The following is a 26533-nucleotide window of genomic DNA, read 5'->3' as shown; positions in this document are numbered from 1 at the left end:
GCTGGTTGCATCATTTTCTGGAAACACAGCTGTGCTGCTGAAGCAGTGCCCCAGTTACCAGTAAGCAATTACTCATTTTGCCAACCTCAGAAGGATGACAGGCTGAGCCAACCTGCCTGGTGTCGTTTCAACAGTATGACAGGGCTCAAACTCAAGACCCTAAGATCTTAAGCCAGCCACCTTAACTGTTAAGCCAACAGCAGGCTTTGTGTCACAATAATACAATATAAAAGTTTGACTGCATTGAATAGGGTGACTGTGCGGAGAAGATGTACCAAGAACATTCCTCAAATCATGAGCCAGGTGGACCAGCTCGTGATGATTCCTTTTCTTTTTATTGGAAGAAAATGATCAGCACACCCCGTCAACCCAGCCAGCAAATACAATGTAAAAAGCCTATACAAAGCACTATCTACATGCTGAAGTTGACCTATCTATGTTTCCAACAATCAGTGTGTGCGATTTTCACACCAATCATGGCAAAGATGTCTGAGTGATAGGTGGCACACTCAGATGAATGGCCATCACTCAGCCCCTCCCGGTACAGAATGCGTGACACCATGAGCCCAAAGTATGCTCCGAAGACATGGATCACCATGGACCCACCGGCGTCGTTCACCTGCCAGAGCATGAAAAATGGCAACAGGGTCATCTTTGCACATTTCATTCATTTATTTTTAAACAATTTTAAGTCCAACAATTTCAATCTGACTTATTTTGTAGGAGAGCTGCATTGGATGCACAGACTTTGAATAAACGTTTCCATAAAAGATTAACAGCATACAAATGATGATTGTATGATCAGTGCTTTCGTTTAAAAAAAAAAAATAGGGATATGGGGTGTCAAAAGGCCAATGGTGGGATGCATCTTTCTATCATTTCCGGTTAGCGATGGCCACCGCCATTTTAGCACGGTGAAATCAACAATATTTAGCAACGAGATGAACGCCACTGCTCGAAGCGAGATTGTTCGTACTTTTTTATTGATTGTAGTCCGAATGTCGTTCAATTATCTGGAAAATTTTAGCTCTGTTCACCTCGCTGCTCAAGTGTTGATTTCACCGTGCTAAAATGGCGGCGGCCATCGCGAATTGCAAGTGACGGAAAGTTGCATCACCTGATATTATTGCATAAAATATTTACTGGTTACCACTGTTTCAGAGAACTGGTCTAAATTAGATTATAATCTCGAGTTTGCAGGTAATATGGAATAGGCAAAGCCAAGAAGCGAACATAGAATTCTTCTTACATTCGATGCTGCTATTTCCAGTTACTTCGGCCTGGATTCGGAATCAGCGATCAAATAATGTAAATCACGATTAAAAATTATTTTTTGATGATGCGGGAGATATCTTTATTAGAATCAGTGGAGGAAATATACACCATGTCTGAAATTTTGGTCTTTCATGTCTCCAACGATGCCTTTATCTCCCGGGACGCATCATTCCCCATGACAAAAACCGGAAGCAAAAGGGTCCTAGCCAACGACACGGATTCCAAATTGCCAAGGTATTGTGTTGTTGTTGTTGTTTCCTATTCTCTCATGTGCACGTGTTGAGTATTAAGCTCACTGCATTCGCTACAACTCTCAACTGCATTGACAAGGCAAAAAATGGAGCGCATTCCTGGCTACTTTGACAGTACATACCCTCTTGTTATGAGAAGTGGTGCATTGCAGATGGAAATGGAATTAGTCTGCACAAGTACATAATTTCATATGAAAGATTTGTAACTTTTACAGCATGACTAAAGCTGTTAGAACATTTTTGCAAACCAAAACAATCAACAAAACAAGCTCAAATGAGCTAATATCCTCGTCCTCTTCATGATGACGTCATAAAAACAAATATGATGTCATTGTGATGTATCACGTTTGCGATAAATTATCTGTGCTAATGCCCGGCGTGATTCCCGCAAACAAAATTCAAACAGCTTGCCTAGTTTCGGAGATAATGGTATTGGCGATTTCCATTAGTGGCGATATTATGACGTCAACTATTTTTCTAGGAAAAATTTCCAAAATTGAAGATGGTTCCTGCCTGTGCATGGTCTTTCTGCATATACATGGCAAGTTTCACGAAGATCCGATGAAAACTCTGGGTTGTGAAACAAAAAATGTCAAAAGATAAGAATGACGTCATAAAAATTGACATGATGTCATAGTGATAAATCATATGTGCGGTAATTCATCTATGCTAATGCCTTGTTCGATTCCCGCAAACAGAATTCAAAAATCTTGCCTAGTTTCGGAGATAATTTTTTAGGCGATTTCCATTAGCGGAGATAATTTGACGTCATAACTTTTTTTTCTAGGAGTAATTTTCAAAATCGGAGATGGTTACCATCTGCGCAGGGTATTTTTTACATATATATGCCAAGTTTCAGGAAGTTTCGATGAAAACTGTCGGCTGTGAAACAAAAAAGTCCACAAGAAGAAGATGAAGAACAACAACGTGAGTAAGACTTAGAGATCCTCCATGATCTAATAAACCAACATCTATTCATCATGCTCGAATGATCTTGCATTCCACTCTGAAGGCATTTACATGTAATTATATAATAAGCAAAAGACGAAATATTACATTATTTTTCAACCAGCATTCTCTGCCCACCCTTTTGCAATGCATAAACACAGATAGAGTGCAGAGAGAGAGAGAAAGGGGGAGAGAAAGAGAGGAAAAGAGAGAGAGAGGGGGGGGGGGGAGAAAGGAATTGAAGAGGAGAGAAGAGAAGCAATGGGAAACAATCAGACAAGCAACGGACATTTGGGTGAGGAAACATAATCAACATATGGATATGAAAAGAGAACAGAAGCGATAAGTTGACAAACTTGACTTGTGGAAGGGACAGCCATAGAGGCTAAAGGGAGTAAGATATAACACATATTTCATGAAAAAAACGTAGAGTATATCATAAGTGTTTGATTCTGTGTAAAATGATCGATCACGTGGCAAAGAGTGTTTCAGCAGAAATCGAGAGTTCCCCCACCATTATGGATGTGTCAAAGCTCCTTCCATTCCATTATCTAAATTGCTTCTGCATTCCCAACAATGGATGGAGGGAGGTCCTCAATGTCAGACACGAGATCAGAACAATCTCCCAAGACATATCGCAAGCTTTCGATACAGTCCGGCACACTGCGCTGCTCACCAGACTCTCTTCCTATGGTATCCAACGCAACCTCCACTCATGGCCAGCAGACTTCCTCTCATGTCGCAGTCAACGTGTGGCTCTTAATTGAATTCTCTCACCTCCTCTTCCTGTCCAGGCTGGAGTTCCTCAAGTCAGTGTTCTGGGTCCTGTGCTTTTTCTGGTTTTCATCAATGATCTCTCCGACTCTCTGGAAAATCCTCATTTTCTCTTTGCTGATGACTCCACCCTCTGCCGTACCATCTGTCATCCCTCAGATCAGCAAGCAGCAGCCTCTTCACTCTCTGCAGACCTGGATAAAATCACAACTTGGTCAAACACTTGGAACATGTCTTTCAATCCTGACAAATCTCACACTCTCACGATGTCTTTCCAAAATGACCATCTGGAAACCTCCTCTTTATCAAAAGTCCTCTTGAAGAAGTCCTTTCATTCAAGGTTTTGGGTCTCACTATCTGCCATGATTTTTCCTGGGAAAACCACATCTCCAAGCTGGCATTCAAAGCCAGTTGCTGAATGGGTCTCCTCTATCACGTAAATCCTTACTTGGCACACCTGAGTTCCTGATCACATACAAAGCTTTCATTTGCAGTCTGATGGAGTCCTGCTCTCCCCTCTGGGCTTGTACTCCCGCCTCACACCTTTCTCGGCTTCACACTATGAAAACCAAGGCTTTTAGGATCATTGATATCTACTGCAATAAAGCTGAGTCTTTGCGTCTCTCACTCCCTCACCCCAGGCAGGTCGGCGGTCTTTCTGACTCCTCCCATCTCCTCTCTGGCCTTGACCCCACACCCCACCCCTGCTCTGTCTGTGAGCTGCCCCCCCCCCATATTTCCACAGGGCACTCAAGGTTTGCGAGCAACCCCCTTCTGGTGAAACTACCAAAATCAAGAATTACTGCTCACGTTCACTCTTTCATTTCTCTTTTTTCCCGCCTCTGGAACAAACTCCCACACTCTCTTCACCCCCATTCTTCCCTCCAGGTTTTCACAACAGCTGTTCACCACCATCCCTTATCTTCCCCCATTCAAAACCATGATCTTTTCTACCCCCCCCCCCTAATTAATCCATCCCAAACCCACTTCCTTAAAATTCCCTGCTTTCCTTCCTGAAAGTCCCTATAGTGTCCATCTTGTTTACCCCATGTGCCCCACCCCATCCCTTTCTCCTCCACAGTTCTCCTCATGTTTCTGCTCCCAACTGTTTAGTAATTCCCTCTCCCACCACAATTGTCTCCTGCTCCCTTTGCTATATGTTCCCTGTGTTAGCTCTTAAACGAACCTCGACAATGTATGCAAAAAAAATTGATCCACTTTTAGATTTGTCTATTTGTGATTTAACCTTTTCAGCGTCTTGAGCATGGACCAGTGCATATGGACAAAGGGACATGGTGAAAGTCACCCTGCCGACCAATGCGAAAACGCAAGCGGTGTTGCGAATCTACGCCAGCTTGTACAACTGTGTGCATGGTTGGTGCATGGAGAACCAGGCTCTGTTGTGAGATATCAAGTCGGATCGTTGAATGGTGAAACAAAGCATCGGTGCTGTGTGGCGAATCCGGATCGGAGAGAGGCACGGAGTCAGGAGCAGCTCCGTGTCCCTCAAACAGCGCATGAGAAAACAGAGCATGACCTGACAAAAGCCCAGCGGGAGTTCAGACCAGGATGCGACACATCATTGCAACTGAACCCACGACTCCCATCCCAATAATGATCCCACAACCCCCATCACAACCACAACTACCACGCACGAGCAAAGCACATGGACAGGTTTCTTTTCGGTCTTGTCCTCCTCTTGCTTTCTCCTATTTGTGAGTGTGTGTGCCACAAGGTACTGGATAAGCAAACGGGATTATTTGTTGGGCACTGGGCATGGTGCCCCATGACGTAACCTGAGTTGGTCAACATGTTTACGTATGCATCTACCATCACACAACTTCACAAGAAACATCATTTCAGCAATGTTGTCGATAATGAAGCCAGATAACCACTTGGTTCCACATCCGGAGTTCAACACATATACAGGATCGTTGATCTGTAAGTTGCAGAATACAGACGTTTGGTCGTGATTACGTTTCTGTTGACACTTGTTATTCTCGACCTGGACCATTATGTCCGGGTGCACTAATGATAACTGTGTTGTTAATTCACGACCCAACAGAACCTTGGCAGGTGAGCGACCGGTGGTTTGATCTGATCTGGTGCGGTAGTTGAGCAACACACAAGCTAGACGGGATTGAATGGAGCCTTCCTTGATGCGGCTTAGACCATTCTTGATGATCTGAACAGCACGTTCGGCTTGACCATTACTGGTGGGTTTGTAGGAGCAGATGTGTTTGTGCTTAATGCCATTCATTTTACAAAAGTTCTGAAGCTCTGAACTTGTAAAAGACGATCCAATATCTAATACAATGGACTTTGGAATAACAAGTTCTGGGCACATGGTACATAGAGCTTCAATTGTTACAGCAGAGGATGAGGATGGCACTACGAGAGCTTCAATCCATTTGGAGTGGGCATCAACCACGATAAGAAAAAGCTTCCCTTGAAATGGACGAGCATGGTCGATGTATGGTCTGGACCATGGTTTTGATGGCCACAACCGCATGGCCAAAGGAGACAGTTGTGGTGTCTTGTCATGGGCCTGACAAGTGTAACAATGACGTGCACTGGACTCAATGTCACTGTCCAAACCAGGCCACCAAACATGGGCTCGGGCAATAGACTTCATGGCGACGATGCCTGAATGAGCATTGTGGAGTTCACTGATAATTCCCCCGTGGAATTTCAGCGGAATTATCACTTGGCTACCCCAAAACAGGCAGTCTGCATCAATAGAGAGCCTATCCTTCAGGATGAGGTACGGTTTCGCCCTTTCCGGTAGTGATGCCCAATCACCTGACATAACACAGTGTTTAATTTGTGGCAAATCTGGATTGCTATTGGTAGCACAAGCAATCTACTTAGCAGTTCCAGGTGCCTCATCGTGAATGACGTTGGTCATGAGATGAATAATATCACCAGATTGTGGAGGTTCTGGCATGGTAAAGGGGAGCGGCAAGCGACTGAGCACATCAGCACAGTACATTTCCATACCCGGGCGGTAAACCAATGAAGATTCATAACCGGCAAGGGTCAATGCCCAACGTTGTACACGACCACATGATGTGGGCAGAATGGCTCTGGTTTCTCCCGGGAGACCAAACAAGGGTTTGTGATCAGTCTCAATGGAAATAGGTCTTCCAAAGACATATTGGTGCATCTTTAAGGTACCCCAGACACACGCTAACACCTCGCGTTCTACTTGAGCATAGCGACCGACGTTCAGTGTCAGATAGGGTTCGTGATGCACACGTAAAGACTGGAGATTACCGGTTCCATTTGTTTGCAACAATGCACACCCGATGCCATATGAATTGCTATCTCAACTGAGAACAAGTTCCTTGGATGGGGTGTAATTGACAAGTAATGGCGAGGAGGACAGCATGGTTTTAGCAGCCTTGAACGCTCTTGTTTGGGCAGCTTCCCATTTCCAGACAACGCCTTTCTTGAGGAGAAGATGCAGAGACTCGACAGTTGTGCTTAGTTGAGGCAGGAAATTACCAAAATAGGTCAACATACCCAGGAATGAACGAAGTTATGAAACGTTTTGTGGCATTGGTGCATTCACAATTGCTTCAACTTTGCTAGGAGAGAGCAAAATCCCTTGACAGGAGATTTGATGACCCAGGTATTCAACTTAACATGCCATAAAGGTACACTTCTCACGCCTTAGGTGTAACCCAGCTTGTGACAGCCAATTGAGGACTTCGTTTAGGTTCTCGAGGTGTTCATGTTGTGATTTTCCAGTCACTAGTATATCGTCCTAAAATTTGACTGTCTTTGGTACAGTTTTCAATCATGTCTCCATCTTGCATTGGAAGATTGTTTCAGCAGAGCGTATGCCAAATGGGCATCTGTTGTACATGTAGAATCCTCGATGAGTGTTGATGCACGTATAGGACTTGGAATCATCATCCAGTTCCATTTTAGCATAGTCATTGGTCAAGTCAAGCTTAGTGAATGTCTGGCCACCCATGAGAGTGGTGAATAGATCCTTTGTTTTGAGCAAATGGTAGCCATCCAGCTTTGAATCGTGGTTGATTGTCGTTTTGTAGTCCACAAATGCGCACTGTTCCATCTGGTTTGAGTATTGGAATGATAGGTGCTGCCCAGTCGGAGTACACAACCGGTGAGATGATGCCCTCACTCTGCAGGCGGTCAAGCTCACATTCGATCATTGATCACATCATGTAGGGCAAAGGCCTAGCCTTATGGAACAATGGCTGAGCATCTGCAGAAATAGTAATCCTCACTTTGGGCCCTGCAAAGGTGTCAACGCCATCGCTGAACAGGCCAGGGTACTTGTTGAGCACGGTATCGTAACCAGTATCAGAGTTGGAGACTGTTTACATCACTCCAATTAAGTCTGATTATTCGTAACCAATCTCAGCCTAAGAGGGTTGGTCCTTCTCCATGCACTATGAGTCGTGGTAGTACATAAGTGTTGTTTCCATATTCTACAGTGATGTTAGCTGAGCCAACTACAGGAACCACCTCCTTGGTGTATGTTCTCAAGTCGGTAGATACAGGCCGGAGTGCAGGAGCCTTTCTCAGAGGGTAGATGGAGGTGAACTTGCTCTCGCTCATAACTGATCTGGAAGCACCGGTATCAACTTCCATCCTCACCGGGATCTTATAGATTGTTACCTCAACTATAATTGGAGCATCGGAGCTCTTTGTTCCAACAGAGAAAACCTCATAAAGTTCCTCACTTAACACTCAGCTGCAGGCTGTGCTCTGTGACCTATCGTCCACTGCATTAGGGTTCACCCCAATGTGATAAGCAGGAGACAAATTCTTTGACTTGGATCGAGAACAACAACATTCTAAGTGTCCCCATTTACCACAGTTGTCACAGGTATAATTCCTGCACCGACATTGGAAAGCTTGATGATTACCACCACAACGCCAACAAGTTACCCCAACCTTCCGAGTAGATTCAGAAATGTCAGGAGGTGGAAATGAATTTGATGGCTTGCTAAAACACTTTTGCTTGTAGCCAAAGGTTACCTTGTTAACCAATGGGTCCTGCTGGACAACTTTTGACTTGTTAGAGATCACACACAGGCTCTCGGCAGTTTGCATACACACAGTGACTATTTCCATGACTTTGGCCAAATTTGGGTCGGATTCAGGAAGGAGTTTCCACCAAAATTGAGTCGTCATTGAGGGCTATAATAAAGATATCGCTAGCGATACCCGTGCACATGCACGGGATAGCAGTACAACATAGCTGGTAGCAGATGACAGACCATACATGGGGAATGACAAAAATACGCATTGTGCAAAATGCAAGTGGTACTATGGAACGCCAAGACTTCCCAAACATTGTCGGCATGCCCGCTTAGTGCCACAGCAATTTCATAGGGATCATGTGACGGCGAGCCGAGTTTTTAGTGTGCAAGCTTGGTATTATAATAGAAATGTAACATCTCTTCGAGTTTATCTGTAAACTCACAATGGTCGGCGAGTCGGTGTAAATCAGCCACAAATTTGGATGCTGACTGACCATCTTGACGATGGTGGGTATAAAATCTATATCTCGAGACAATCTTCCCCGGTTTAGGGTGATGATCTATTTTCACGAGATTGACGAGCTCTTCATACGACTTGTCAGAAGGTTTGGCTGGGGTAAGAAGATCTTTGATGAGGCTGTACGTCGAGGCGCTGCATACGGTGAGTAATACAGCTCGCCACCTTTCAGCGTCCTCATTGGTGTCCATTTTGTTTGCCAGGAAGTACTGCTTCAGACGATCAGTATAGTCTTCCCAATCATCCTCCACTGTACAGCGATTCGTGGTTCTTGGTGTTGAAGACGATCCACGCCACACCTCACGTACATGACCGCAGAGAGCGACTTGGCACCATTTTGGGTGCGTTTTCCCACACGGTGGCTATGCGGTTTGATGACTGTGTGGCTCATAAAAGGTCATCTCTGGACACACAGCTAAGTGCTGGAACAAAAGGAGGAATTTCTTTTATTTTTGTCTTTCGCCTTGTCTGTTTTTGTGACCGAGCGGAGACGTCTCAAATTAGGCTTTAGTTACCTCATTTTTCATTACCTCACGCTTTGATTTACTTTCATTAAAATCTTTGATAATTTTTTATTAAACCCTCATTTGTTGAATTTCCTTGTGTTTGTTAGTTTGTTGTGAGTTCGAGCATAAACCTGTGTGCTTCCGTCTGATACATGCCGTCGCCACCCTCCATCCCGCGCGTGCCATAATCTCGAAGGATTTCGGCTGTTCGCCTCCGATGAAAACTGTTCGGCTATCCGTCCAGCTCGGTGTTAACCCCCCTGAACACCACAACTGGGTCAGGAGTCACATGTTCTTCCAATCGGCTATAACTTAATCTAATAACCTAATCTATACAACCTAATCGAATCGGCTATAACCTTATCAACTGGACATGACAGTACACGTTTTCCATGTTCAAAGGTCTGCGTTTGACCTCGTTTCTTTCCTTCATATATGTGTATGGAATGGTCTTAAGATGCTACTTAGTTGCAGTTTGGATTACTCGTAAACAATTAGTCGACATCTAGTTTACAATTTATTAATATGGAATCAATTTGATGACATGCTTGCAGAATGTAACAGTATCTTGCCTGACCAATAATTTGTAACATATATGGGTGTAAACTTATTGCAATGTTTCCGTTTTGTATTTTTTGGCCACACAGGTTTGTTCGTGTGTTTCAAACTGGAATAAAAGATGACTGGACCACACTCTCGTGTTGTGGTGAGGTCGTAAATCCTGCGTTACACAAAGTTCAGGCTTGTAGAAGAGTTAGAACACAGAACGGACCAGAACATAACAGAACAAAAAGAACATAATGGAAAGTTGGAAACACACGGACAGCGGGACACTTGGAGGAATAATGGGCAGAGGGAAAAATGAGGTCAAAGGGAATGGGAGATAAACACAGGGGGTCAACAAACTGGACACAAAGTCAAACACAGCAAGAAGAGGAAGGGAAACCAGGAAGTCCTACAACTTCACGTACAGTCCAACAGAGGAAACAGAAATGGAACACAAAAAGGATAAAGAGGTTGGGGGATTGGGAGGGGGGACATGATATCCAGGAAAGGAAGGAGTGTGCTTCGAGAGGTTTTAATGAGTGTTGAAAAGATCATGAGTACGGATGACCTCAGGTGGTGGTGAACAGCCATGTTGAAGCCCTGGAGGGAAGAATGAGAGCAAACAGACTAAGGAAGTAGATTCAAAGGGCTGGAAAAAAAGAGGAATGGATGAGTGGAGGTGAACAGTGAGCCTGGATTTTTGGAGTTTCACCAGATGGGGTTACTGGCAGACTGTATGCACCCAGCAGAAACCAGGGGGGAGGGGTGGGGTGGTGGTGACAAAGGATGGAAGGGCAGGGAATGCAAGACCAGAAGAGAAGACCTGCCTCATTGCCCTGGGTACCGCTCATGATGGGACAACCCTTAGCCTCGACTTGAACCCAATGGACTACTGGCTCTGAGGGCTGCCAAGGGCTCTGTCTATGCCAATCGCCCTGTCACACTGGATGATCTGACGCAGGAGGTGTCAGACTACCTCGAGGCAGTGCCACATAAGATTACAGGAAAGTTGGCCAGAACTTTTGAGTCAGGATCAATGCCTGCCTGAACCGCGGAGCGGCACGCATTGAGAACGTGGAGAAGGGTGGAGAAGACAGAGAGACCACCAACCTGATTGTGATGCAAGAGTAACAGGCCGAGAGACTGAGCATCAGGAATCAGGATGTGCAACATGTGAGGCGAGAGAGAGACAGAGAGACAGGAACAGAGAGCGCGAGAGAGAGAGAGAGAGAGAGAGAGAGAGAGAGACAGAGAGAGAGACAGAGAGAGAATATGAGAGAGAGAGAGAGAGAGAGAGAGAGAGAGAGAGAGAGAGAGAGCGAGAGAGAGAGAGAGCGAGAGAGGGAGAGAGGGAGAGAGCGAGAGACGGAGAGGGAGAGACGGAGAGGGAGAGCCGGAGAGGGAGAGACGGAGAGGGAGAGACGGAGAGGGAGAGACGGAGAGGGAGAGACGGAGAGACGGAGAGACGGAGAGGGAGAGACGGAGAGGGAGAGACGGAGAGACGGAGAGGGAGAGACGGAGAGGGAGAGACGGAGAGGGAGAGAGAGAGACGGGAGATAGAAATAGAAATAGAGATAGAGATAGAGATAGAGAGATAGAGATAGAGATAGAGACTCTCCATCAAGTTATGGATGATGGTCTTGTAAGTTGGCAAAAGTTCAAATTTGCCAAGAAAAGAATGCACGATGGAGTCAGAGGCTGGCTATTGAGGCCAACCTGGCTAATCCTTTAACTGCTGTGGAATTGAATTGTTTATCAATCAAAAAGAGCTAAAATGGTCAAGTACGAGAAGCTATAAAAACGACTTGGATTAGGAGATAGAAACTGCAGAAAATGAACATCATGTCTCGGTCCTTCAAAAATTAAATGCCAAAAATTGAAGTCTTATTTCTTATACTTTAGATCCTATAGGAAGACAGAATTCACCTAACTGATACATGTATAACAATGCCCTGGAATTTTGAGCCTCAACCATTGTGTGTTTCTCCCTTCTCCTTCTGTTGTTCGTTTTGTCCTGGAGCATCGTGATCCGTTCTGCATTCTAGCTCCTCCACAAGCCTCGACTCTTGATAATAAATAAATAAAATACATCCAAAGACGTTACAACCAACGAAAGAAGAGGAAAGCCAACATAACGTTGGGTACAGCACCTGTAATACGTTAATGGCGATGTGTTCATTGATGGCGAAGATCGTTTCTTCTATAATGGCCATGATAAGGAGCTGCACAGGGCTCGTCTTTCCCAACACGGCACCAAAGGAGATGAGTACGGCAGCACTGCAGAAGTCTGCGTTGATCATGCTGCACACATGGGGTACGGACAACGTACACGATGAACACGCAGGTGGTTAATGCAGTGTTTTTGTGTTTTAACCGGTTGTTGGTTAGTTACTGCTGATAGATAGTTGGTTCTTGGACTGGGAGGACAACCTTGAGGTATGCGCACGCACCTTTGAGCTGTGTCGCCTGAGTCTGAATCGATGCACAGCTAACTGTCAACTTGGTGTTTCACTGGCTGAACAATTGGCACCAATGTGTGTGCCATCACTCGGATGGACGTTAAACTGGATGTTCCATCTGTCAGTGTTAGTTGGTGGACATTAAAGATCCCATGGTGTCCTTCGCGAACAGTACAGGTGAATTATTACCAACATCATGAACAGATTACAAATTATTGTTCTAACCGACAGGGGGCACCGACATGAGTGGCACAGTTACACGTACAGCCATATGCTGCAAACTAAAGAAGAAGTTGGTTCTTGTCATCCATAAAGGGTCTTTCTAAAAGAGTGATGCGACTTTAAATGTTGATTTACAAAGAAACAGAAACCTCAACATCGTGAACGAAACATTTCTTGAAATCTTATGACATGCTATTTTCTATCACTGATTACTATTGCTGAAAGTCGCTGCTTGAGTTAGTGATAGCCCAAGGTCTGAAACTGGCGTTTGCTCAAAATCCTTGTAATTGACGTTCTCAATGCGTGCCGCTCCGCGGTTCAGGCAGGCATTGATCCTGACTCCAAAGTTCTGGCCAACTTTCCTGTAGGTCTCATGTAACACTGTCTAGAAGTAGTCTGACACCTCCTGCTTCAGATCATCCAGTGTGACAGGGCGATTGGCATAGACAGAGCCCTTGGCAGCCCTCAGAACCAGTAGTCCATTGGGTTCAAGTCGAGGCTTAGGGTTGGCCCGTCATGAGCGGTACCCAGGGCAATGAGGCAGTTTCTGAAGAGCTTCCACAGGAAAGTGATGGTGTCACCAGCTGTATCGAGGGTGCACCATCTTGCATAAACCAGGTCATGCTGAGCTGGTTTGGGGTGACCTTTTGGACTATATCATTATGGAACTTTTGGAGCATGGATGTATAGTGCTCACTTTTGATCATCACCATCCTGCTGTTGTCATTTTCAAACCAGAAAGGTCCTAGCGTTCCCCATCTGGCATTGTAGGCACAGAGAAGCATGTGACCTTAGGCCCTTTCAGGTACCTCTCAGTGATCTCTTCAGGTGGTTGTTGATGGCACCGTTCAAGTGGAAATGGGCTTCATCACTGAACCAGATCAGGTTGATCCAGTTTGGGTACCGCTCCATCCTTTCACCGAGTCAATTGCACATATCAAGTCTCCTTCTCATGTCATCTTGAATCAGTTTATGCCTAATAGAGATGGTGTATGGGAATAGCTTCAGTTCCTTAGTGAGGATTCGCCAGACTGATGTTGGTTTGATGCTGAGCTCCCGGGAGTGCCGGCGGTGGGACTTTTGGGATTGTCAACTGCAGAATCCTGCATAGTGTTGATGTTGGCTTGGCTCTTGGTGACTGATGCTGGCCTGCCACTGCTGCCCTTGCACTCAAAATGTTTCAATATATGTTGAACGGCAAAATTTGTGGGTCCATCACGTGTTCTGAGGCCGTATTCCCAGCAGAACCTCGGGCGGGTGTCTCCATATGATTTAGTCTCATACCACAGAGCCACCACTTTTGTCTTCTGCTTCACTGTCAGTGGCATAGTTGAGCTACAGAGCTATAAATGCCAGCGATGGAATACCACGATATCACCACCAAACATTGACAAGAAAAACGTTATGGGTCAAAAAACAAAGGAATGGCAGGAAGTCAAAGTTGTATCAATCTTTTTGAAACACCCTGTACGTACATACATTATGAGCATGCGCCGGAGCAGCACGTTCGCTGCGTCCACTTTCCGCTCCGGTACTCTAGGGACCTCCGTCTAACCATCCCCCAGATAGATGTCTCGCCCATCCCCATCTCATAGCAATAAGGACATTCCAAGCACCCACCCAAAGGGACCGTCTCATGTGAACCCGAGCTGACCGCCATCTGGTGGACGACACCTCAGAACCACCCCGATGCACACCTGTCGAGGTTTTATTTCTCACCTAAATCTTAATTATTTTATCTGACATTCCAGAAAGGTTTCCCAACAACCACATTTTGACGGATGTTCATTTAAATCAACCACCGGGATGTCGTTTAGCAAATAGTCACATGGTGGCAATAACGCTGTCAAATGAAATGAAGTCTTGACACGACGTTTGGTTTTTAAATAATTTTGATATCAAACACAATTGTGAAGCCGAGCTGTGCAATCAGCATTTAGAGGGTCATCAAGGTCCTATGACGTCATTCCATCTTCTCGGCCACATGATCCTAAGATTTAAATCAAGATGTATCATATTTAACTGGAACGGCATATACAACCTCTGCCAGGCTGAACAGTTTACGTTTTGCGTCCCATTGATAGTCTCGATGGGTCATGAAAAAGTAAATAAAATTACATGTACAAGTTGCTTCATGAGCAGAAGAATTTGGGCTAAAAGCATAGACAACTAGTATGACGACTTGCCTGTGAAACACCAGGATGACAGTTTATATCTGGGTCAAAGTGAGTGCAGACAGCTCAGAGGTGAGTGCACATACCTTTTGGCCATCCTCCAAGCACAGCAAGCGTATCTAACTGTATTAACGTTCAATGTGTACATTTGTTCAACCTCCTCGGCCTCCTTCCTCTTTGTGGAGCACCTCAAAGGCCGAGATGCCGATCAGCTGCTCACCTCATGATTCCCACGCAGATGACACCTTTATGGTGTTCGTCCTGGTGCAGGAATCCCTGAATGAGCACTGCCCACTGCAGGCCCAGTGCCGCGACCAGCAGGTTGAAGGCGACACTACTGTAACCGTAGAACTTCAGGAAAGTCATGAGGAAGCCAAAGCCCACAAACACCATGACGTGAACATCTTGGAAAGCTGTATACCATGCAGCAGGTAGATTCATTTGAAATAAAAAAAACAGTTACTACCAAAGACCAACACCCAAAAGAGATTCATCAGCTACAGTCATCAGACTTTACCCTAGATAGGAGTACCCTTGGGTTTTCCCATTCTGTTGGGAAAGGGGTACACCTATCTCGGGTTAACCCACCATTTCGGACTTAATGCGTCATTAGGAGCGCAAAACCGCAGTCGGTATACAAATCAAATCCATTGAGTAACGGGGAGGCTGCCAGTTAGGTTGATCGCTTTGCGTGTTCGGGACAACTCACTTGAATATCGAAGGTAGAACTCGTTGGTCTCCCAAACGGTGTCGTTCTTCTCGTACCTTGCATTGGCACTTTGATCGTAACGCACGAACACGCCGTACAGAACCAGCATGAGGACCTGCAACGAGATGGCGAGGACTGGCAGGCGGACTCGCATGTTCGTCGAGTTCGAGACAGAAGGCATTGTAGATGTTTCAAGGAATTGAGCTGGACCTGGTGTGGGCGACGAGTTCAAATGGTTACAAGACCCTGCAACTGAGAGAATAACCTCGATGCAGCCACCGCAGGATGGACGATACGTCTGTGTCTCACCGTCCCAAGAATGTGGTGAGTTGCAGCGTCGAGACGCAGCTCTCTCGGAGCGTTTCGTTGGAGTTTGAGGCACAAATCCCTCCCTCTCCAAGTATCAGGAAAAAGGTCATTAGCAGAGTTCAGGATATGGCAGGCCAATGAACTGTGTGAGATTAGACCCCACGCTGAGGGGATTCGCCTTGAATTAAGAATAAGATTTTGACAGTAAAACACAAACAAACAATTGCGTTACTTTCTTTCACCTGTACCTTGAACATACCTTTTTGGAGGGCTGGTAGGATGGACCAGAACCTGGAGGTATGCACACTCTCCTCTTAAGTTCACGAGCCTGGGTTCGAAACTCGACTCAACTAGCCTGGGTTGGAATCTCGACTCAATTAGCCTGGGTTGGAATCTCGACTCAACTAGCCTGGGTTGGAATCTCGACTCAACTAGCCTGGGTTGGAATCTCGACTCAACTAGCCTGGGTTGGAATCTCGACAACTATCCTGGGTTCGAATCTCGACTCAACTATCCTGGGTTCGAATCTCGACTCAACTAGCCTGGGTTCGAATCTCGACTCAACTATCCTGGGTTCGAATCTCGACTCAACTATCCTGGGTTCGATTCTCGACTCAACTATCCTGGGTTCGATTCGACTCAACTAGCCTGGGTTCGAAACTCGACTCAACTAGCCTGGGTTCGAAACTCGACTCAACTAGCCTGGGTTCGATTCTCGACTCAACTAGCCTGGGTTCGATTCTCGACTCAACTATCCTGAGTTCGAAACTCGACTCAACTAGCCTGGGTTTGATTCTCAACTCAACTTTCCTGAGTTGAATTTCGACTCAACTAGCCTGGGTTTGAATCTCGATTCAACTAGCCTGGGTTCGAATCTCGATTCAACTAGCCTGGGTTCGAATCTCGATTCAACTAGCCTGGGTTCGAATCTCGACTCAACTAGCCTGGGTTCGAATCTCGACTCAACTAGCCTGGGTTCGAATCTCGACTCAACTAGCCTGGGTTCGAATCTCGACTCAACTAGCCTGGGTTCGAATCTCGACTCAACTAGCCTGGGTTCGAATCTCGACTCAACTAGCCTGGGTTGGAATCTCGACTCAACTATCCTGGGTTAGAATCTCCACTCAACTAGCCTGGGTTCGAATCTCGACTCAACTAGCCTGGGTTCGAAACTCGACTCAACTAGCCTGGGTTCGAAACTCGACTCAACTAGCCTGGGTTCGAATCTCGACTCAATTCGCCTGGGTTGGAATCTCGACTCAACTATCCTGGGTTAGAATCTCTACTCAACTAGCCTGGGTTCGAATCTCGACTCAACTCGCCTGAGTTCCAAACTCGACTCAACCAGCCTGGGTTCGAAACTCGACACAACTATCCTGGGTTCGAATCTCGACTCAACTAGCCTGGGTTCGAATCTCGACTCAGCACCAAGCTATAAACCGTCACCCTGGTGTTCCCCATACAGTGTGAGGGATCAATGCGTGTGTGCACGCAGTACATCGAAAAAGGACGTGAAGCCGGAGGGGCAAACTGCCGGCACTGGGTCCGTTGGGGGACGATAAAGACCATCCCAACGTATTTCGCCGAGAGGAGGCAAGTTATCGCCGACACTCTAAACAAATTACAAATGCCTGCCCGAATAATCTTCAGTCGAACGTGAAGCCTGGCCATCCGGTTCGTGAAAAATGGCCCAAAAATCTTCCCCCCTGAATCCACAAGAAGCCTGGAAGGAGCCGTTTAAAGAAGTCCTGTCGTCGCTGCAGATAAGAACAATTATTAAGTTGGACAGAAATCGTGGCCTCGCTGCTTTAAAGAGGAAAAAGTTACACAACAGGATGGGACTGCATTCCCTGATGTCGCCCTATTTATGGGAGGTTTTCTCCCAAAATATCAACAACCAAAATGCCCCTAGCCGAGAGAGGTCGTGGCTGCGGGAGGAAATTGATGTGGGCGTAGTGAGCACCCTGCACAGGCAGATATGGAGTGTGCGTGACCCCCTAATGCCAAATTCATCCAACAACACGCAATGCAACCCAACCCTCCCTTTAAATCCTAGAGGAACCATCATGATTGTAAAAACTCCAATGTGGAGTAGTAGTAGTAGTAGTAGTAGTAGTAGTAGTAGTAGTAGTAGTAGTAGTAGTAGTAGTAGTGGTAGTAGTGGTAGAATGCATCAAAGATGAGTGTTCATGCCTCGGCCATCCTCCCAACCCCAGTGATTATACATACTGGAAACTGATCACAAATATGATTAAATTTTGGTTCAGGTTCGAATCCAGGTCTGACCTATCAGTGGGATATAAAACGTAACCTATTCAGCCTGCCGGAGGAGATATGTGCTCTACCGAGCCTGGCGGAGGTATGCGCAACATAATCTGGCAGAGGTATGCACAACATAGCCTGGCAGAGGTATGCACAACATAGCCTGGCGGAGGTATGCACAACATAACTTGGCAGCGGTATGCACAACATAGCTTGGTGGGGGTGTGCACAACATAGCCTGTCAGAGGTGTGCGCAACCTAGCCTGGCAGAGGTATGCGCAACATAGCTTGGTGGGGGTGTGCACAATATAGCCTGTCGGAGGTGTGCGCAACATAGCATGGCAGGGATATGCGCAACATAGCTTGGTGGGGGTGTGCACAATATAGCCTGTCGGAGGTGTGCACAACATAGCCTGGCAGGGATATGCGCAACATAGCCTGGCAGGGATATGCGCAACATAGCCCAGTGAGGTATGCGCTACATAACCTGTCGGAGGTGTGCGCAACATAGCCTGGCAGAGGTATTCATTATGCGCCGTTTTCTTTGTTTTACATTCTCTCTCCTGCTGTTTTCCCATTCCCCAATATCATTGTCCTTATCGATCCCCTTCTTTCATCTCTTTGGCCATTTTCCCCCTTTCTCTATTGAGGACTAATTCATGCTGCAGCAGTTTCAAACGAGGAAGTTTATTAAGTTAAGGAGGAAGCAAATTATCTCTTGGCGTTTTTTCATATGACCCACTCCCCCCCCCCCGCCCCCATCGCGCTGTGTGCAGCAGACAATGTACATACACGGTGCATACGATTCTTTCGTTTTCTTCTTCATTTCCACAAATCAATCCCTTTTGGAGCTGAACTGCGTTACTGTGTATAGATCTATAAACATTTCGCTACAACACTTTTTATAACTTCATAAAAATTAAAAGTAAAAATATTTTTCATTAACGTTGATATTAATAGCTTACAATATACTAAATATATTGAAAACTTAGAACTAATAATAGCTCATAAAAAGTACTAAAAACAGGTTACAGTGATACCATAATGTGCTTGTACTGCATTGCAATACAAGCAATCTGAAAATTCACTCTGAAAGCAATATGAACATTGACTCACAACTATATAATGTTTTCCTTCTTGATTTCACACTTGCAAAGTCTGTGACATCAGGGAAATCCAACTTTCTCAAAATGTCACATTCCGTGGTCATGATGGCAAGGCAGTTGAGATGATCCTGGCCCATTGTGGCCTTCAGTTCATTCTATACAAGTCCATTACGAGAGAATGACCGTTCGCCGGAGCAGTTGGTGCACATCAAGGAAAGGAAAATACGCAAAGCCATGGCAACATCTGGAAATGTGGAAATCACGGGGGCATTTAAACCGAGGTGAAGGGGGTCAGAAGCTGTTTTCTTCTCCTTACCCACAACAAATTCAGCAAAGTGATGCATTTCTGCTGGGAAATCTGAAGGAGCATCCAAATCTGAGGGATAAGTGGACACGAAGGCAGCATCTTTTGTCTGAATATCATTGGTCCAGCACAGTCTGTATTATTGTTAGACCGGAAGTTTTACCCCACCTGATTTGGTGTTGTTAGTCAGTGTATACCCATGGTTCTCGCTCGGCCATAATTAAACAGATAGACGGGTATGTATTGAGGGCATGGAGCTCAGTTGATCGAGTCAGCTCATCATATAAACGGTATCAGTTTTTCCTCCCTGAATGATCTGATGGGTGCCCGTGTCTCGTGTTTAATTGTAAGGTAAGGCATAGTGATAAGCATCTGCTCTTTGTCCATTTTTCTGGAAATGCTTGTTGAATTCTTTATTTGTTTGAGATTATTTTGTTGATTGACATTTGATTGATTTGAATTCATCCATTTAATCGACAAGGAAATGAAAAGTCCTTCCATTTATTTGTAATAAATTCCTTGTTGACGTTTCAACCTGTCCGTGATTGTCATTTCCTTCCATTGATCCAGCATTGTCCAAACCTCAATAGACTGGGAGATTATAATTCCCAAACTAATTAACCTGTCATAGTCGGCGTGCACCAGCGGTTAAACGCTCGGCCACATTACTTAAGATCTAATCAAGATAAGATTGGTGCATCACTGAGGGCGCGGTCCCCAGACAGTAGGCCACGTGACCTCGAGTTAAACGGCAAAATTAGATGGTGGACATTGGAACTCGTGGTTTACTGATTAGCATTTGTGGTTGTTGAGCAATTTGTGGTTGTTACCAGGAATTAAGGAAGACACAAGGATTAACCCCCTCATAATACACTCGGTACCTGTGGCCATAACGATGTACATACACATATATATATATATATATATATATATATATATATATATATATATATATATATATATATATATATATATATATATATTGTTGTGGTTAAGGAAATTCGCAAACCACCATTCAGGTCCCATAGGTGAGATATCTCTGTAAGTACATGTGAAGTTAGCCCCAAACCCGTTGTTTAGAGGGAATAAATGTGTCATTCGGACTGCGACCCTTTAAGATAGCCGTTTTTCTGTTCTATCTTTATATTGAACCAACCACGTCTCAACCGCCATCACACAACAAACACCAACCGCAATGCCGCTTCACAACAACAACAACGCCAACAGCCACGACCTTTACCTTCGCAACTCGCTCTCGCAACCATCGCATCACCGCCATTCAAGCGTCACCGTGGCCAGGGACCGCCACTTTAGACCCTCCACCACCTTCACCTCTCCTCCTTCTACCGCCATTCCCGCACCGCTTGTGGGCACCGAGCGTCAGGCTGTCCTGGCCTCGTGCGGGACGCGCGCTGAGCCGCGGGTGCAAAAAGCGGCCTTTCCGAGGAAAAGTCGGATCAGGAATGATACACGCCCACTTCCGATCCCTCCAATCATTAAGCGCGGGGCGATTTGGCCCCGCCTCCAGGCGCGTCGGAGTAGAATCGATATATGCAAATTCGAGGATCGGGGGAGGTTCACGCCCACTTTTCCTCCGTCCAATGGGCGAGCGCGGCTCCGCCCCCGAGCCCATCCTGATCCGGAAATTTGCATATGGATTCTCCTGCCGTACTATAAAGCGCCGAGCGCGGGGTGAATTCAGTCAGTTTTCTGTTTCGGGCTCGGGCGAGTTGGAGAGGTGTGGCGGCGGCGAAGTGTGGCAGCAGCAGTCAAGACGGGTCTGGAGGAGAGTTGGTCTGTCGGGGTTCGGAGTCTGTCGGGGAGCTGCAGAGAGGGGAAGCCGGGAACGCGGTCGAGGTCGCAGTGGAGTCGCTCGTCGCGGGACCCAAGCAAGCCAGCTATCCTCTTTCCCCCTGTTTCCCCCCGCGCTGAGATAGTGCGAAAAGGGGGCCCGTTCCCACCCCATTCCAAGCAGTGCAAACGAAACCCGCGGAGGAGCGCGGAGTCAGGGCACCGCCGTGACATTTTGCGGCTCATCACAAGACGGGTAGGCTCCACGCGGTCTCGGCCCACAGGCCCGTCTGCCCCCTTGTCGTTGAGGGTGGCCCTTTTTCTTTTGCTTTTGAGTATATGTGTTGTCGGCGCCGTCTGTAAAGTAAAACTGTGTAAGTGTTGCCGTGTGCTCGCGTAGTCGGTAGTAGATCTGCATTGTTGTGTTCCTTTTGTTACATTTGCTTTTGGTGCATAATTGTTGTAATTGTATATGTGTGCTTTCCATTTGCCGTGGAATAAATGTGCCTTATGTTGAACTGTTTTTCCCGTTTCGCTTCGTCTTTTCTTTAATTGAATCTCCATCTTACTTCACGTAAAGGGTTGGTAGTGGGCTAAATACGCCCGATAATTAATCGGAACCGTCGAGGTTGACGATAACACCGCTCAGTTATCCCGATAGTACAGAACGGGTCGCTTAAAGTGGCCCGTGTCCGAAGTCGACCTGCGGTGAGGTGGGATCGCCCGGTCTACCCTCCATGTGGGTACTTAGGTAGGTCGAATTTGGCGAACAACCCTATCCCACGCGGAGGGCCGATTGGCACGATCGTGGTCACGACCGTGACTAGTTCCCGGAGTTAGTCCGAGAGGTTCACGACGGAATTGTCCGTCCGGTGGGCGACGTGCCGCGATTCGAGTTACGTGGCCGCTCGCACGCCGGCGGGCGCGAATTCGCAACACTGGTGTCAGGTCGTCGGACACAAACTCATCCCCCTCCTCGCGGCACTGGTGTCGGAGAGCGGGAAAACGGGCTCTCCTGTCTCCAGCTAAATTCACGGGAATCGGTCCAGGGGTGAGAGGAGCGACCCCCGATTCCCTCCAAATTACGAGCGATTCAAATTAACCCTTTATGAGAAATAAGATGGCGTCTCAAGGCGAGCGGGAGCCGGGGGTATTAGAAATGGATTTAGAATGTGAAGAATCCATGGTCCAGGATGAAATCCCCGTGCAGGAAATGTTGGTTGTGCAGGAACACGAAATCGCCCAACTGAACCCAGAGCCCGAAATAGGTGCGGCGGCGGCCACGGTGTATGACACCTCCCCTCCCCCTCTCCGCCAAAACCCCCCGATCCTTGCCGATCGGCTCAGCTGAGTGCACTCGACATGGCCCAGCTATTCGCCATGCTGGCAAAAATGGATACAAATACGAACGAAATGAAAAACGAAATAAAAGGCATGAACAAGCGAATGAACGAAGTGAAAACGAAAATGGATACAAACAAACGAAATGAAAACGAATATGGAAACAAACGCACTCAAAATGAAGGAAGAAATAAAAGAACTGCGGGGTGAGACGCAGAACATGGGCCGAGGCCTGCAGGCGGGCATGAAGGCAGTGACCAGGGAGCTTAAAATGGCGACTCCACGTGTGGGAGCGAACGAGCTGGGAGGGTGTGCAACGGCTGTCAGGCCCGCGGTGGAGGCGGGTGACAAAGTAATTCGGGGGATGTGTTGGGCGAGAAGTGTGAAGGTGACGGAGACAGCAACAGTGACGGTGACCGAGAGGGAAAAACTAATTGGGGTGACGGAGACATGCACGAGGGAGATACGAGACGAGGTGAAAGGAATTGGGAGGGAGAGAAAAGAACAATTAAGACGGAAAGCAAGGATGAGGTACGCGGAGATCGTGAAAGAGCAAGGAGTGAAACAGAGGGAAGGACGGGAGCGACTTAAGGAGAAAGCAAGGTTGACCTACATAAAGATAAGGGAAAGACGCCAGAAAGAAGCAGAGACTAATAGACACGAGGGGACAACAGAAACTAATAAATGTACAGAGATACGGGAGATGGGAACGATAGAGGCAAGACTGCATGATAATGACGGGGTTGGAGACGCGTACACACACACAGAGGTAGTGGAGGACCATGAGGGGGAACTGGCGGACTGGGTAGAGACCCAGTGCGAGCAGTTGGATGGCCTCCTCCAGGAACGAGGGGAGGGAGTATGCCCCCTTGAGGCGAATCACGACCAGGTTGGTTCGGTCGTGCTTTGCGAGTTCGAGGGGAGGAGTTCTGCGAACGGGTGCACGGAAATCTTGGGGGGTATAGAGGCCCCGGAGACCCTTGCGGGGACACGAATCCCCAGTGTGGTCGTCCCCGTGTGTGTGGTGCAAGGTGTGAGTGCGTCCCCGTGCGTGGATGAGACCCCAGGTGTGAGAGCGACCCCGTGTGTGAGTGGTGTGGTGGCAAGTGTGCCGAAGGGCGTGCTTCCCAGCACGCCGTGTGTGGATGAGGCACCGCGGGCGAGTGCCCCCGCGTGTGTGAGTGGTATGGTTTGTGTGAGGGAAATGGCACGAGTGAGTGGAAGGCCGCGAGTGAGTGGAGCCACGTGTGCGAGGGAGGTGGCATGCGTGAGTGAACGGCCGAGTGTGAGGGAGACCGTGTGTGTGAGAGAGCGGTATGTGAGGGAGATGACGGTTGGCATGCGGGAGCACGCAGCCGCGTCTCCCGGTGTAAGTGCAATGGAGTGGAGTCTGTGCGTCGTGACACGCAGTTGTGCGTGGGTCGAATGGCGACGGGGACGGCGACAGAGAAACAAAAGCCGAGTAGCGGCTGTAGCTGTTTCGGGGACCGTGCCGGGTTCACCCAGCAGCGAGCGCGCGGTCCGTGCTGTGCAACGCAAGAGGCCCCCACGTGCTCGCTTGCGGGAGTGAAGTCCCGGTCCGGAAACGCGCGCGGTGAATGTTGCCAATCCCGCGACGGACAAAGTTTAGGCAGGTAAACGGATTTGGACCGGACGGGTTCTCCACGCGGGCGTGTGTGTGAAGCTCCAACGGGCAAAGCACATGTGTTCGCGTGGGGAACCCCTCGAGACGTGAGGCTTGTGTTTGTTTTTTAGGCGCCGGGTGACGTCATGGTTGCGTGTGTGGTTGGAATCCGGCAGGAGGGTGAATCCCTGCCGGATGGTACCGTCCAAGAGGGACGAGGGAGGCGAACAGCTGCCATTATGTCACGCCAAAGGTGCGCGGCTGTGAATTTCCGCGCTGGTGCGCAGGTTACGAGTTGCCGCGCTGGTGCTGCGCATGCAAAAAAAACAAACAAAAAAAAAACCGGCAAGCCTCGCTTTTGAGTGGACAGGATTTCCCGGGCAAGGGGTGGAAGACCCCCTTACCTGGGCACAGGATGGAAATTAGTTAGGGGGAAGGGTTAGCTTAGCTAGACTGGCTCCATGGGGCAGGGGTAAGTCCTCATGGGGCCCGTGGAATGGATTAGTTAGAGGGATTTAGTGAGCTTTAGGTTGGGAAAATGGAGCATGGGATTATTTTGGAGACAGAGACAGACAGTGAATGTGGAGAGGGGACGTAGTTTAGCGACGTAGTGTTAAATGGAACGTGCAACTAGTATAAGGGACGACGTGGGAACACGAGTTAGTTAGGGGAGGTAGTTAGAAGGATGGCAGAGTTCAGCGGTGAGTGTGTTGAAGTGTTGTGGGTTGTGAGGTGAGTACGTGTGCTTGTTGAGTGAGTGAGGCCAGCGGGTCTGTGTGAATGGAGCGAATGGGGAATGCATGGTGCGATGAGTGATTGGGGGGAGGAGTGACTCCCACCCAAGGGACCCTGGGGTCACTGTTGAGTGAGTTAGGGGGTTAGTCAAATTAACAAAAATGGAAGTCGTTTTGTTGTTGGTGGGAAAGTAGGCTCGAAACCCGTTTGGAGGGGTGCAGGAGCCCTGTTGACGGGCTGGGAGCGTGGCTGCGAAAGGTGAGTATCGCTGAGTGGGTACCCCGGGCACCAGGCTAGTTGGCCGTGGTAGGCCAAGGGCCCATGGGGGGCCGGGATAGCTTTGTGGGCACGGGTGCGTCCGCTTGGTGCGGGGGCCCGGGGCGCCGTTAGCCGCGTGGGCAGTGTTGTGGGCACGGGTGACCCTCGGAAAGGGGCCCGGGAAGCCAGCCTGCCACGTGTGCATTTCAGGGGAGGTGCCATGGGGGGCACTCCCTGGTGTTAGGGAGCTGGTAGGCTCGGAGGCAGTGTAGTGCCCAGGGGTGCAATAGTAGGGGAATCGGCAGAGGGTAGTGCCTGCCAAGAGGGGCCACGCGTCCCAGCCATGAGACCGTGTGAGGGCACGGAAAGAAAATTGGGGGGCGAGGCCCGAAATTGTGAGGACACCAACACAGGCGACGGGAAACTGGGTTGTTAGAACCAATAGTTTAAGCGAGAGGCGCTTGTTGAAAGCCCCGGGGTAGTTTAACAGTAAAATGGTTAGGGTAGATTAGGAAGTGTACCCCTCCGCACCATCCATCCCTTCGCTCTCGTTGTGGGCCGCTGGACCCACTTTGGGGTTAGATCGCTGAAGTCTGGGGAGGCCATCTTGAGGCTTCGTTGGGCCTCGACACAGGACGCTAGCTCTCCCTTGTTCCCCTCCGGGAAGGGAACGTAGGGGTTGGGAGTAGGCTAGGTAACAGGATAGGTTAGCCGAACAAGGACAGTAAAGGGGGTTAGGGGACGAATTATAGTGGGGAAGTAAAAATAAAAACAACCAAAAAATAAGTTGGGGCTAAATTGGGGTTTGACAAATTAAGGGAGTGGGTATAGACAGTGACAGGCAAAGGCGATAGGTTGGGAGGGAGACCGTAGGGTAGGTCCAAGCCCGCCTTCCGAGTGGCCAGCACCACCGCACTCCCTCCACCAACATCCACTGAATGGCAAAGGCTGGCCAGCTTCATCTGCTGGCTGCGTTGCTGCAAGGCCTGTGGCGGCCGGATCGTCTGCAGCTGCTGTGCTGCAAGGCCTGTGCCGGCCGGATCGTCTGCAGCTGCTGTGCTGCAAGGCCTGTGCGGCCACTTCATCTGCTGGCTGTGTTACTTCAAGGCCTGTGCCGGCCAGATCGTCTGCCGGCTGTGTTTGCCTGCAGCGGCCCTGTTCTGCCGGCTTTGTTTGCCTGCTCACCTTTGCCATGCCATGCCCACTGCCCTTGTTCACCAGCCCCCGTTCAATTTTGCTTTGCCCCCCCCCCCCCTGTTCATTGCCATGTGCGCCAGGATCATCAAGCAACAGTTTGCAAGCTGCAAGAACTGCCTTGTTGGCAGCTACAACACGGGCCTGCAGTGGCGGCCCGTGCACCGTGTTTGCGTCCATCCATTCATCCATCCATCCATCCATCCG

General features: G+C 47.9%; 1 protein-coding gene across 1 annotated transcript in view; it reads right to left on the bottom strand.

The window, feature by feature from the left end:
- Nucleotides 1-16045, bottom strand: part of LOC147027850 (ammonium transporter Rh type B-A-like) — a 63850-nt gene extending 47805 nt beyond the window's left edge. Inside the window, exons 1-4 of the mRNA XM_085877520.1 lie at nt 15403-16045; nt 14914-15106; nt 11989-12139; nt 472-619 (exon numbers count right to left, since the gene is read on the bottom strand). Of these exons, the coding sequence (XP_085733646.1) occupies nt 472-619; nt 11989-12139; nt 14914-15106; nt 15403-15583 (673 nt within the window). The 5' untranslated portion in view covers nt 15584-16045. The remainder of the gene's footprint in view (nt 1-471; nt 620-11988; nt 12140-14913; nt 15107-15402) is intronic.
- Between the last annotated feature and the right edge of the window lie 10488 nt (nt 16046-26533).

Source organism: Eptatretus burgeri, chromosome 4, assembly GCF_056783735.1.
Source record: "Eptatretus burgeri isolate ZD-2024b chromosome 4, Ebu_testis_v1, whole genome shotgun sequence".
Lineage (NCBI taxonomy): Eukaryota > Metazoa > Chordata > Myxini > Myxiniformes > Myxinidae > Eptatretus > Eptatretus burgeri.
This window is presented reverse-complemented; position numbering and strand designations above follow the sequence as displayed.